General features: G+C 42.6%; 1 protein-coding gene across 1 annotated transcript; it reads right to left on the reverse strand.

Moving 5' to 3' along the window:
* Positions 1–1,443: 1,443 nt before the first annotated feature.
* Positions 1,444–13,099, reverse strand: LOC115537078 (ADP-ribosyl cyclase/cyclic ADP-ribose hydrolase 1). The gene is made up of 8 exons (XM_030348711.1): positions 12,757–13,099; positions 9,717–9,843; positions 8,627–8,759; positions 8,428–8,510; positions 7,576–7,649; positions 6,516–6,602; positions 6,342–6,425; positions 1,444–2,252 (listed from the first exon to the last, which is right to left on the reverse strand). Exons 1-8 carry the CDS (start codon positions 12,903–12,905, stop codon positions 2,195–2,197), a joined length of 795 nt encoding a protein of 264 aa, XP_030204571.1. The 5' UTR covers positions 12,906–13,099; the 3' UTR covers positions 1,444–2,194.
* Positions 13,100–14,060: the final 961 nt, after the last annotated feature.

Consider the following 14,060-nt stretch of genomic DNA (forward strand, 5'->3'; position numbering starts at 1 on the left):
TCTCTCTCTCCCTCCTTCTCTCTCTCCCCGATCTCTCTCTTCCCTCTTTCTTCCCGTACTCTCTTTCTCTCCTTTGTCTCTCTCCCTCTCCTGTGGCTCGTTCGCGTTCAATCAGGAAGTAGGTCTATGGTGCTGCCTATAATACCCACACATTTGCATTTTCTTGAGTTTATTTAACAGTAAAATAAAATGAATTCAAACCACAAACTTGCATTCCATTACCTTTGTAATACTGTCTCATAGCTTTGTACTGATCTGGCCATTTATTATTGATGGAGATAAGCTGTGTAGAAAAACAAAAACCCTGTATTACATCTCAATGGGTAGTTCTCAGGGTTAGATGCCTATTAGTATGCGTGTTTTACCCTTAACGTACCTCTTCTCTCTGCGTCTACAACATGTCCAACTGGGCCTTGACTGAGCTCATATCAGCGGAGGACATGATGGTCTGAAGAGAGAATGGGAGGGACGGGAGAGAGAGAGAGAGAGAGAGAGAGAGAGAGAGAGAGAGAGAGAGAGAGAGAGAGAGAGAGAGAGAGAGAGAGAGAGAGGGTGGGGAGGGACACCTGTGTGTGTGTGTGTGTGTGTGTGTGTGTGTGTGTGTGTGTGTGTGTGTGTGTGTGTGTGTGTGTGTGTGTGTGTGTGTGTGTGTGGTTGTGATGATGGAAACTTTGAAACTTTGGTAAACCAACATATTTTCACCTGATTGAGTCACATGGTGGTATTTTCGAAGAGCTAAACCACCAACACAACCACAGGCACTATTCTATACAGACAGAAACCTAATAAATGTGATGTGATGGTTGAAAAGGTTGAAACGTGACTTAAAATATTCATAACTAGGCTATAGGCTTTAAGTGTAGTAGCAATTAATAATTATAATGAAAAATAGTAAAAAAGTAGTACTTGTTCACTAGCGATTACACAATACCTGTTAGATAGCCTCGCTTTCAAACCTACTAGAGTTTCTGTACAAGCGTTGCATGCGCAACCTCTAGTTGTGATTAAACCCATAGCTATAATGTGGTAACCCCAGTCGAGAATGAAACAAATTTCTGAGTGGGGGCGTTGTTACGCTTTCCTTTCTCACAGGGCTGAAACTTTGACTCAGCAGACCACGGATGCGGAAATCCGTAGAAATTTGGACTTTTGTTTCAAATGTAATACTACTGGAAAGCGACTCGAAGCAGCGACATAAGTTTGTGTGTGTGTGTGTGCGTGTGTGTGTGTGTGTGTGTGTGTGTGTGTGTGTGTGTGTGTGTGTGTGTGTGTGTGTGTGTGTGTGTGTGTGTGTGTGTGTGTGTGTGTGTGTGTGTGTGTGTGTGTGTGTGTGTGTGTGTAATCCCTTATGTTCATATGGACGCTGAGATAATGAACAAAGCAGGCCATAATAGGACCGCAAAATAGGAAACTGTTTCAGTAAATATAAAACATTGCCGAGCGTTTTTCTTTTGTTGGAAATCAATCTTTTATTTATTTGTTATTGAAACAAGTATTTCAATGTTTATCATCGAAAAATGTAAAAGCCTATGTCCTTTAAGAGAGATATGAAAGAGAAAACACATTGATCATTATAAAGCACAACATGTGGGCAGACGTTCAAGTTCCCGCACACGTTTTGGGGGAGAAAACCGATGAGTTTGAAAGAAGAACAATGGACCATGTCCTCGTGTTGTCAATTCCTCATCATGACACTGATGAAAAGAATAGAGCAATAATTGCCGTACCATGACTCCCATCCCCACCCGTCTAGGCTATTTATGTCACATTTTATGAACGTGTCCGTTTTGACACTTCTGCATATCTGTCGTGAATCAAGAACCATTTGCTGACTCACACAATTATGTACACGACAATTTTCCCTACTTGACTTAAAATATTCTAAACTAGGCTATAGACTATATGTGTAATAGCAATTCATCATTATAATAAGAAATATAAGTCAAAAATAGCATTACACAATACAAATACTTGTTCACAAGCATTTACTCGATACCCGTCAGATAGCCTTGTTTTTAAAGCTAAAAGTTTCCTTATCAAATCCAACCACGTTATTTCGGGCTGCTTTTGCTAGCTTACTGCGTCTATTGGAACAGGGTACATGGTGGTCGAGGACAACATCTGGAGATATAGGAAGGAAAGGCTCTGGAATGACAATTGGAACACAGCCTTACAGGACTGGCAGATGAGGGGTTCACCAGCAGACAACACAGGATTTGCCATGGTCCTTCTTGCATTTGATGAGTTTAGACCTGCAAGACACAGAAAATCTTCTGTTATCTAATCATCCATTTAGCAGAGACTAGGGCTGTAACGATACACAAATTCACGATTCGGTTTGTATCACGATTTTTGACCCACGGTTCGATACATCCCACGATTCTTTTAAATTTAAAAAGCATTTTATTTAAATAACACTTAAATACCAATTATCTTAATGTAACATTTAATAACAAATCATTTGGAACACTGAACAGATTTGAACCGAAAGAATACTATTAAAGTATAGTTAAATTAATAAAGAAATAACCAAAGATTGCAGTTGGAGGATGCTTTTTGCTGGTAGGCATAATAGGGCCCCTTTAACTGTTTGGTTGGTTTATTCAAATATCCTTATTAGCGCTTCTTATGAGGCTATGTAGCTTAAATAATGACATAATCAGGCCGTATAGAATGCAACATGTTTAATAGCCTAACTTTCAATAGATGAGGAAAAACATGAACGTCGCAATAACGAGGCATAGGGCCCTATCTTGCATCCGGCGCAAGTGACTTAGTCACTGGCGCATGTGTCGTTGCTAGTTTACAACTGGCGCAGAGCGTTCTTTTCCCACCAGCGCCACTCGCCGGTAAATTAGGGATTGATCATGCGCCCCAAGGGGCGGTTCGGCGGAAGGAGGAGGCGTGTTCTGGCGCAAACGGTATTTTGCCGTCTCTGAATACCATTGCGCTACTGACCAGGAAATACCTGGTTTAAAGTCAGTGGCGCGTTGTTCAGATGCTATTTTAAGGGCGCATGCATACATGCGCATGCGATGCATACGGATTGCTTGTGCACCTCGCGCATACACTTTGCTTCTCTCATCTACCTAGCCGCACATTCTTGGTCAATTATTTGTGAAAGAACAGCTGAGAGCAGCGGTAATAAGTTGTACTTTTAAATCAATGCATCTGCAAACACCGTACAGCAAACACATATTTTCTTGACACAGACATCGTGTAGGCCTACATGCCCATAACTTTTAGGATTGATGAGTAGGCCTATTTGATCGTGAAAAACATTGTTTTACCGCGAGTGAGTGTTAAAAAGAATGAATGAATGCGGGCGCTCGTGTGTGCTCTGTTTAAACACACGCAAACTAAACACTCTCATCATCATCTCATCTTCGTTCGCTTATCCGGGGTCGGGTCGCGGGGGGAGCAGCTCAAGCAGGGGGCCCCAGACTTCCCTTTCCCGGGCCACATTGACCAGCTCTGACGGGGGGATCCCGAGGCGTTCCCAGGCCAGTGTTGAGATATAATCTCTCCACCTAGTCCTGGGTCTTCCCCGAGGTCTCCTCCCCACTGGACGTGCCTGAAACACCTCCCAAGGGAGGCGCCCAGTGGGCATCGTTACCAGATGCCCGAACCACCTCAGCTTACTCCTTTCTAAGTAAAGGAGCAGCGGCTCTAATCCGAGTTCCTCACGGATGGCTGAGCTTCTCACCCTATCCCTAAGGGAGACGCCAGCCACCCTTCTGAGAAAACTCATCTCGCTTGTACCCGCGATCTCGTCCTTTCGGTCATCACCCAACCCTCATGACCATAGGTGAGGATAGGAACGAAGATCGACCGGTAGATCGAGAGCTTTGCCTTGCGGCTCAGCTCTCTTTTCGTAACAACGGTGCGGTAAAGCGAACGCAATACCGCCCCCGCTGCTCCGATTCTCCGGCCAATCTCACGCTCCATAGTTCCCTCACTCGCGAACAAGACCCCGAGGTACTTGAACTCCTTCACTTGGGCAAACTAAACACGTAACGCATAATACAATCAATGGCAATGTCTATTACCGCGGGGACACATGCATATTAGGATAGCATACAATACTGACAATGTTTATAATGTATTGCGTAGGCCTATATCATTAAATAGAACCACAGTTACCGCATATCATATAGCCTATCATACGTTTTCTTTGCCGAAATTTATTTGAGGACTCAGTATTTCTGAAGTTGTGGAAGAAACCCCCTTATTCCATGTGTGAATTAGGCCATATTATTTGGCAATAAACTAAGCCATTTGCAGTTTGAAATTCATGTGCATCTGTCTCATCGGAGACTGCAGACGCTCTGTCAAAATATCAACTCGTCCGATTCAAATGCGCTCGTGGCTCTTAAAGGGGATGGGAGCTGGCACTCTCATTGGTTTGTTGCATGTTACGCCCAAACCACACCTACGGGTAAGTAGGCTGCTTCAGACCAACCCTTTTGACACTTGCGCCGCGGCGCAAGCGTCATTTATCCGCCTGTAAAATAGCGATAGCGCCGTAGAACCGCCCACAAAGCTACTTGCGCTTTGCGCTTCCCACTTGCGTTTCAGACCGTTAAAATAGGGCCCATAGTGTTACGAGTAGCATATATGTATACGCGAGAATGGCAGTGTGCGTATGCGTGTGTGAGTGACGTCAGCGAGTGAGTGGACGAGCGAGGAGAGCGAGCGGTAGCGCGTGTGTCGAGTGAAGAAGCGAACGAGTCCGGTAGAATAAAGTACCCATCCTGTCAATAATCGGTGGCCGCTTCATTCCGACCTATAAGCAGACAAACTGCCAGTCAAATCACACAAAACAATAGAGACAGGATCACACAGGCAATTTTTTTCGCGCTTGGCCCACTCTGGATAAATGTCGTTCATATCGCATATGAGGACTTCGACGGCTGTGGAGAAATGCAATCCTCCGTAGCCACGGAGCTGTGATCACAGAGAGGGCATCTCGTCACATATTTACGGCATTGATAGGAGGGGGCGCTGTCAGCAGACTATTATTTAGACAAATTGTTAGCAAATTTCAATCGGACAATTTGACCGAAGAGTTAGAAAGGGCATATCGCGCTTCTGCCTTCTCACACCGCGAGACAGGTTCGTGGCTTTGAGTATCGCGATTTTCGGTTTGATACGCGTATCGTTACAGCCCTAGCAGAGACACTTTATCCAAAGTGGCCTACAGTGAGTTGAGATATACATGCCATTAAAGAGCAGAAGTGAAAAGATTTCCAGGCTCTGGCTTTACAGTCTCCACAGGTCTACATTTGATATTTTGTTGGGCCACGTAATCCTCAGTATGTATTTGAGACAGTTGTCAATAAACAGTTGTAGTTTATTGATGATTGATTTGGTGGTTTTCCAGGTTTCACAACAATAGAGAAGGATCGATTTTACGTTTGTATTGAATATTCTGATTTTGGTGTTGTGTTTCTGGAGAGCTGGGGAAAGGCCATACAGGTGTGTTCAGGAGTGTTCTAAAGGCATGTCTTGCTTTGCTGATGCATAGCTCAACATCTTTATCAGCTCCTCCTGTGCTGATGTGGCTTCCCAGGTATACAAACTCGACCACATCTTCTGGGGGTTGCCGGTCTCTATGCCGATGATCAGGTTATCAGCAGAGGAACAGCAGAGGAACTTCAGAACATACTCTCCACACCTTTCAACGGTATGGAATGCAAATATCATATGATAACATTGAGACAATGGTATTTAATGATGATGAATGATTAACAGACCAAGAGAGTTTGATAACTCTTTGAGTCAAAAATATCAAAAACGTCTAGAACTATGATATAACATCACGAACTGTGTACGACCTGTGTCCGATCTCGTCTCCTCTACAGTGTTCAAGCCTGGGAACTAACAGAGTACGAACTCAACAAGGTTGTGTTCATTTGGCATGGGTTTCTGAGAAACATGGAACAAGGGAGTTTTGAACGGAAGAATGCTCCTAGTCGGAGTGACAGAAGAAAGAATGTTTGACACAAAATTAAAGAGTCAGAGGTGACCTGGACTGGAGTTTCAAGATCTCTAACGAACAATTGCACTAAATAACTGAGACCCTCCCAATGCGTGACTTTTGCTACAAATAAAATCTTAAGTATGTAGGAATACTTGTATACAGCAAAATACACTAACAGGTTATATTTGACAGGTTATACATCAGGCCAGAATGATGATGAAGAGAACACAGTCCCAGCGACTGCTTGACCACAAGTTTAAGCTGGAGCGCCCCTAGGCCACTACTGTGCCTAGCGGAAAAATATGATGATGAAGATGATGATGACGACAGACAGACACACACACACACACACACTTACTCTGTCACCTCCTTGCAAATATACTTGATTCCAGGTTTGAGTTGCTTCTTTAACTTATTTAAAGATGCATTCTCACAGTTAGCCCTATGAAAGAAAGTAAAATTGTTCGTTTAGTCAAGATAAGCAGTTGGATATGGAGGAAGGATTATTAGAGATATTAGAAAAAAAACATACACAACTTTGTCCTTGGTTACCAGGACGACAGTGAGACTCTTCATTTTGCCGGGTTTGAACTTCTGGACTTCGATTTTGGCAAAAGTACTTCAAAAGTTCAAACACAAAAAGTTAAGGTTACCTCATTGAAAATGATAGATACCTGTCTTAAAACAATTGATCAATGTATTGCAGCATTTATTGAGTGTGTTGAGTGCATCACAAAGGTTGAGTGGATGTGGCCATAACTTTCAAAACAATCGAAAACTGTTTTGTTTAGGAGTATACTCTACCGATGCTCTGCTGCCAATCTAATCCTGAATGAGCAAATTGTGTCGCGCCTACTTTTTGTTCCGCCCTACATGAAAGTTATTTTGAAATATGTAAAATTTCTCTGAGATAACATAAGCCGCTTTATGACTGAGGACTTATTGGAAAGCAGTGTAGTGTTTTGATTCCAACCAGTCACTTAGTTCCCCTTGGCGTCTGTTACCATACAGGAACATTGACCAACACAGCAAGGCGGTAACAGAGAAAGGGTTGCTGTGTTCGGAATTTACATCGCAAAATGCAATGCAACGTCTTAGAAAAGGGCAAATGGTAAGCCTGTTTTTCTGTAATGTTAATGTGTATTTTCGATTGAAAATCGAAAAACTTCGCCACATGCATACACATGCATACATACTCAATGTTATATCCAATGTGTATGACCCGCCTCAACTGTATCCAATCAGCGTTGACTAGTTAGGAGCGGCTAAGAAAGCTCCTACCCCGAGGCAGGTACTGCCTGGGCCGCAAACTGAGCCGCTAAACGGTGTAGTTGGGCGGATCATCTCTCCCAACCCACACCCATAGCGGCTCACTGGAGGGAAAGTCTCTCATTCGGAACGCGCCTGTAGAAAAGAGTTCCAGGAACTGTTTTAAAAACAACCTGTTTCCCTCCAGCCAGGTCATTAATGAATCATAGCTTCAAGCCATGCTGTTAATCAACCCAAATGGCGGTTCTTGTTAGTCTCCAGGTTATCTTTATCGACAAGCTAGTTGAAGTGTTAAACATTGTTTCGTTAACGCAGTAACTCACCTGGTAGGGCTGAAGGGGGTATCTCTGGAGCCGTTGAGTAGGACGACAGCATCTCCGCAGGCAACCGCTGCAAACTGAACCAGACAACATGTCACATGCATTGTTATGACCAGGGGCGGCCAGGATGGTGGTTATCAATCATTGGGTTCTGGGTTTGATGCTCAATGAAATTCAAAGAAATTCTTCCTCACTAACAAAGCTTCTCATGAAACACAATTTGGGAAACATGATCCATGGACTTGTTTGATTAAAATTTACAATTTTGATTGAGAAAAAAACAGAACATTTATGGCAAATAAAAATATGCTCATTAGCGAATATTATTCTATCAATGACAAGCCCACTTCAGAAGGTGGCACAAACTGGAACATGTCATTCTCAAAGAGGACAACTCCCTTAACATGTGTATAGAGTTGTGTGTCAATTTCTTATTCAATGACGTCACAGTGTCAATGAATTGCTCTTAAGCTTTTTATTAAAAAGTAAATTATTAAGCTTCATAATTTACCTTTAAATGAGTGTGTGTGTGTGTGTGTGTGTGTGTGTGTGTGTGTGTGTGTGTGTGTGTGTGTGTGTGTGTGACACTGTGTGTGTGTGTGTCTGTGTCTGTGCGTGTATATGCCTTTATCCGTGTTTTTGCTAGGCCAAGAAACCAGAACTAATTCATTTGTACTGCCTTATACTGTATATGACATGCAACAATAAATAATCATGAATCACTTGAATCTTAATATTTTCTTGTAAAGAACGTTGTAAACTGCTTTCGAATGGTGCTACACAAGGTATGCAATGCTGTTATCCTATCTTTAGACCTATACATAATTGTGAGTCAACTGTCTCGTGATGACGTACCTCAGCAGACGCTCTGCTCCAGAAGGACCTGACCGGGGTGTTCACACATTCAGTCCAGCCGGGACACCCAGAGGTGAACGTTTCTGACACAAGAGAGGCAGAGAGACAGACCAGACCCATGAGAACCCGATGTTTCCCGATGGCTATATATATATAAACACTATACACTGTAGTATTTTATATAGTAGTGGTGTCTTACTGCTCTTCCTCCCCTTCTTCCCACACCAGACCTTTCCATCCAGTACAGATCCCAGCATGGTGTCCTCCAGGGTCTGGTAGCATCCCACTGACACCTGGTGGGCCACCTCCTTGGTCCCGCTCCAAAACAACATCTGGCACACACACACCACAGCATCCTCTTGATACACACATACATTGAGCTGCCATGGTGTTTTATAAGCCGATGTGGGCTGGGCATGCTAATGCATGACATAATAATAACAATTCAAATTCAAATTCAACAAATTTACATACGCACGCATATATATATATATATATATATATATATATATATATATATATATATATAGAGAGAGAGAGAGAGAGAGAGAGAGAGAGAGAGAGACATTATGTGTTTATATCTATGCATACATATGCATAGATATAAACACATAATCTGACGTCTCAGATGTTTCCACAACGAGACTCATAGTGGGGGTTATCTCAGCCATGGTTGAGAAGGAATTGGGGGAAAGGAACTTTGGCTTTGACTCCCTGAAGTTCATGAAAAAACTCTTTCATAAATTAATGACAACAGACACGAGGATTTGTGACCAATCAAAAATTGTCTTCAAGATGGATGGATTCTTTCTTCCGCCTAGCAGGCTCTGGTATCATTCAGCCATTAACATTAAAAGATTCAAGCAAAAAATGATAAAGCCAAGACCTCTGCAGGTCCTCTTCTTCTCCTACGTTGCATTGACAAATTACTGCCGCCAATAGTATGGGTGTGGAATTGCATCTGTGATCGTTGAATTCTCCGGTAGTTCCGCTCGTCAATTGATTGACGGAACAGGGGTACGTCAGGGGCCAATCAGATTTCAGCAGGGGCCAGGGCCCCTTTGGCCCCGCCCCTAGAACTGCCAATGGTTAGAGGCCCACTAAAAACCTATATTCAGGCATCCATAAAGTAGCATGCAATGGGACATTTAACATAAATAGCTTACTTATGTCCTTGAATTGCAACAATGAATAGAGGACCCCTGTTTATGAGCGACCAGCCCTGTGTCTAGCCTAACCATGTGTTAGAAACAGGTTAAGTAGTAGTGTGCTCAGGATAGGCTATTTACCCGGTTGCGCATGGGCTGCGGAGGTGCGACGGACAGCAGGTGATCGTAGGCCTCCGGCGGGACCTGACAGGGGTCCCGGCCCACGTACGCTTTCTCAAAGGCACTCCAGACATCCACACAGTAGGTGCTTTGAACAAAAACAGAGATTTTTGAGAGTAAGGCAGACCATGAACATGGCCTGCAAAACAATCTATATCGACCTAAAGTTTTATGTAAAATCACATAAATTCATTGATTAATACATTTTAGCCATTCAATATCAAAAATACAAAAGTTATCAACCAGACACAAACCAGGCAGGAAATTCTAAGCCTTTAATTGAATAAATGTTTTATTGAAACAGAGCTTAACAACTTAATAGGCCTAATAAGTCAATGATAAAACAAATAGGGATGTCAATGGTTAACCGTTAAACGTTAACCGGCTGACCTCCAAGAATATTTTTGACCGGTTTCGTATGCCGGTTTATAGGTTCATTTGCATTTAATTACACGGGTCTTCTCAATGCCGTGGAACGCTTCGTTCACTTGCATGGGCCCTTCACAACTTCCGGTGGTGAATTATACCCGTTGCTTAGTATAATTGACCGCTGTCAGGGAAAACAAAGGATTTTTTGCCACTAATGACGTCTTTGGTATCAGGCCTAGGCCTACTCCGCAAGTGGCTCGGTAACTTGTCAACCGCAGCTTCTTCGGTTGGTAAGCGACGTCAACGTCTTTGGCGGACAACTATTTCTCTGCTGATCAACACTACGAATGCTGGTAACAAATAAATTGTAAAAAGACACACCTTGTGAAGTTATTTTTTTCATTTTGGCAAGTAGCCGTGTAATAAGCGGGTAGCCTAATGTATAGAACGTCGCCGGTCATTATCGAAAATAAGCCCCGACAGGGCGAACAGGACACCGACGCGCAGTGGAGGTGTCTTGCTTTGCCCTGAAGTAGGCTATAGCCTACGGTAAGTAGGCCTATATGCAACAACGTATGTAAGGGATAATAGAACGCCGTCATTACTGCCTCACCCCTTCAACGATGACCTGATCAAAATGCGGCAATAAACGTCAGTAAAGACAACAGAAAATATAATAAAGGCGAGACGTTTACCTCACAAAACATTAAAATGTTAGCAGCACCTCTAAATGGAAAGCCATTAGAAATGCGGCGCCAAAGCTCATTGAGTCAATGGAGCATTGAACCAAAAGGAAAGCGCCACATTCTTGTATTTCACATTATTTTTCCTTTTTTTTTCTGAAAAATTAACCAGTTACCGGTTAATGGGTGTCGGTCTATCGAAAGCAAAATTTACCGAAACTGACATAGGGCCTAGAAGCAAATCCTCAAAGTAGAACCCATAGAATATTGGATCTTCAAAGGACAAGTCAAGGCTATAACCAGGCACACACACGGGATTACGTGACCTTAAAGGGGACACATTATGAAAACAACCCTTTTCCTGAGATTTGGGGTGTTGTTCTGGGTCTCTGGTGCTCCCACACGCAGACAAACTTTGAAAAAGGTCTGTAGGCCTACATGATTTTTTGAGTGAGATAGCATATGCATTTCTGAAAGTAGGTCGGACAGCACAGGGCAAGGTGTGGTGATGAGTTAAACGGGAACGTGAACTGAATGCACTTTATAAAGCATTGCTCCTAGCCTATACAATATAAGCAATAGGCCTATATAGCCTAATCCATTATCAATTATTCATGCAATGATGACACAATGGTTTATAAAGATAATTTAGAGAGCGTAAATTTATGATACACAAACTCAAAGTTCGAATTATCTTTTTGATTTCCACCGGGGACGTATCGCCGCGGAACGGCTGCGTCCAATCCTGGGACGCTGGTGCTGAGACGTTACGCAGCGCGCCCGGTGGGGATGGTTTAATTGATTAGAGTGGCAGCGATCAGCAGCGGTGACCACGGCGCTTACGTCCCCGCTGGAAACAGGGGGTCTATCTGTCTCATATTTCTATCTCATATTTTTTAACAGACCACACTGCCGCACTGTGTGCCGTAGGGCCTACTCACGCACAAATCAGCAGATATACCGGTTGTGAATGGGAAAACACTTATAAAACAATAGATAAAACAACAAACTCAAGGTTTTGGAGGGAGAACGAGAACACATGGAAAATATAGAAATTATTCGAAGAATCTTGTGTTTATTTTTGGTGTAATGATCATTACACCAAAAATACGATCAAAATTGAGGACACCAAATTCACCAGATTGTTGGAAAAAATTGTGGGGAGAATAATGCACATCACTCACGTTTTATATGTTTGCCCATCACTAAAGACGTTCTGGCAACTGATAACAAACTCAATTATGGTGTAGGCCTATCTATCACCTGCTGAACTCACATCAGAAATAGATAAATATTTGTTTAGGATACTTAGGATCGCAGCAATGAAACAGATAACGTGGAACTGGTTAAAACCTACTCCACCATCATTTAACAACTGGAAGTCAAATATAAATAATATTTTAGAAATGCAAAGATTAACTTACAGAATTATAATTCAAGACATGGGGCATTTGAAACGTTTTGAATACATGATTGCAATTAAATCATATTGAAGATAGTCGTGAAAAGTTGGACGAGTTAACTTTTATCTATTTTATGTGTTGTTTGATGAATATATGTGTACTGATGTATATGTAGGCCTATGTAAGTAGGCCTCAGCATATGTATGTGTATGGACTCATGTAAATATGTTATCATTATTATATTATTATTTTTATTATTATTATGTATCTTATATTCGTGCATTGTTATAGGGGTACATCTTCATTGTGGCACTCGTTTGTGTGAGTTCAAAGCGTCTGATGAATTGAATGGACTAGACAGAACAACGCAAACAACACAATAAAGAAATGTCAAAAATCGATCGATTGATGAACAGATATTGATCAAGCTAAATGAATGGAGGTCAATTAAAAGCCGTGCATACTGCATTTCCTTGCAAACGTATTGCATAAGGGTTACATAAGGGAGAAAACAAAAAAAAAAAATGTTGGAAATGTTGGTTCTACCTGTTCCTTCTGTCCTTCGCAGCTATCCTCTTGCAGTCCTTGATGAACGTGGCCTTGAAGGTCACCATCACCGGTTCCACGACCACGACAGCCAGGACGATAATGGCACAGCCAGCCACCAGCACGCAACACTTAAAGCGGTCCATCATGCCTGCGTCTGAACTCAACCCGTCAGCTATCTCGAACGACACAGTCCTTCAGTTGGACGGGCTCTGTCCTGAACTTGTTCCCCCGCCTGTTGCTTTCTGCTCCTCGCTGGCTTGTGGCTCCTCGGAGTCTATTTATACGGACGCACTCCCCGGTAGAGCCGAAAACAAGCATGCGCACGGGCCGCTCACCTCCAGTCTTCAGGTTACTGCAGGTCATTTCCCCCCAGTTTCCGCTAGGTGTCCCTATTGACAATTGGCGCAACTGTGCATGAGCGTTCATAATCACAACAGAGATTATTGCTGTTTTGAGCTGTTTTGTGCTCCATGAACCCACCTGCCCCAAAAAGGACGAGACTGCTAGCGATTACCCTTATCTCCCATCTGGTACAATAAAGTGTTTTTTCAGTAAAAGTAAGAGGTCTGGCCTGCCGCTTTCATTAAGAAAGTGACACGAATAACATTCAGTCGGACAGCTCTTTGGCGCGGCACTCTGAAGGAAATACGCATCTCATTGGAAAGGGGAGGAAAGGCCTTTTAATCAATGAGTTTGTTTTTATGTGAGGAGAGCCGAGTCTTTACATGGAGACTATTTCTTTAACTGGAAAGATGTACAGTGAAGTTCTCTCTGAGTTGTTGGTCGATGAGTTAGTTTGGTTCAGGTCAGGCGTTTCCCCCAAATCGTGCATATTTGGCACTAGTGCCCTCTATTGGCTTTTTATGGCCTTACACAGCTTTGAATACGAATATACAGAAACATACCTGAAGCAGTCAATTCAATTAAACTGACTGGTTTGATGTTCATGAAAAAACATCAAAACAACGTTGAACACCAAATAGTTGAAGTGGTGTTGTTAAATATATGGATTCAACATTGAAGTCACATTTTATAGCTACAAAATTCCTCTAGAAATGTTTGTGTGTTGAGCGTTGTGTGCTAACTTAACCACCAACCGCCAGTGTGTGTGTGTGTGTGTGTGTGTGTGTGTGTGTGTGTGTGTGTGTACGGGCAGAATAGTTTAACCGCGAAACGCCGTTTTGTGCTAACTTAAAGTGTAATTCCGGCGTAAATTGAACCAAGGGTCATTGTTTTGGCATGAAAACCCATCAAATAAGCCCTCCAGATACCTCTTTCATTGAAAATCGAGTATTAAAGTT

The sequence above is a fragment of the Gadus morhua genome, chromosome 23 (assembly GCF_902167405.1).
Source record: "Gadus morhua chromosome 23, gadMor3.0, whole genome shotgun sequence".
NCBI classification, from domain to species: domain Eukaryota; kingdom Metazoa; phylum Chordata; class Actinopteri; order Gadiformes; family Gadidae; genus Gadus; species Gadus morhua.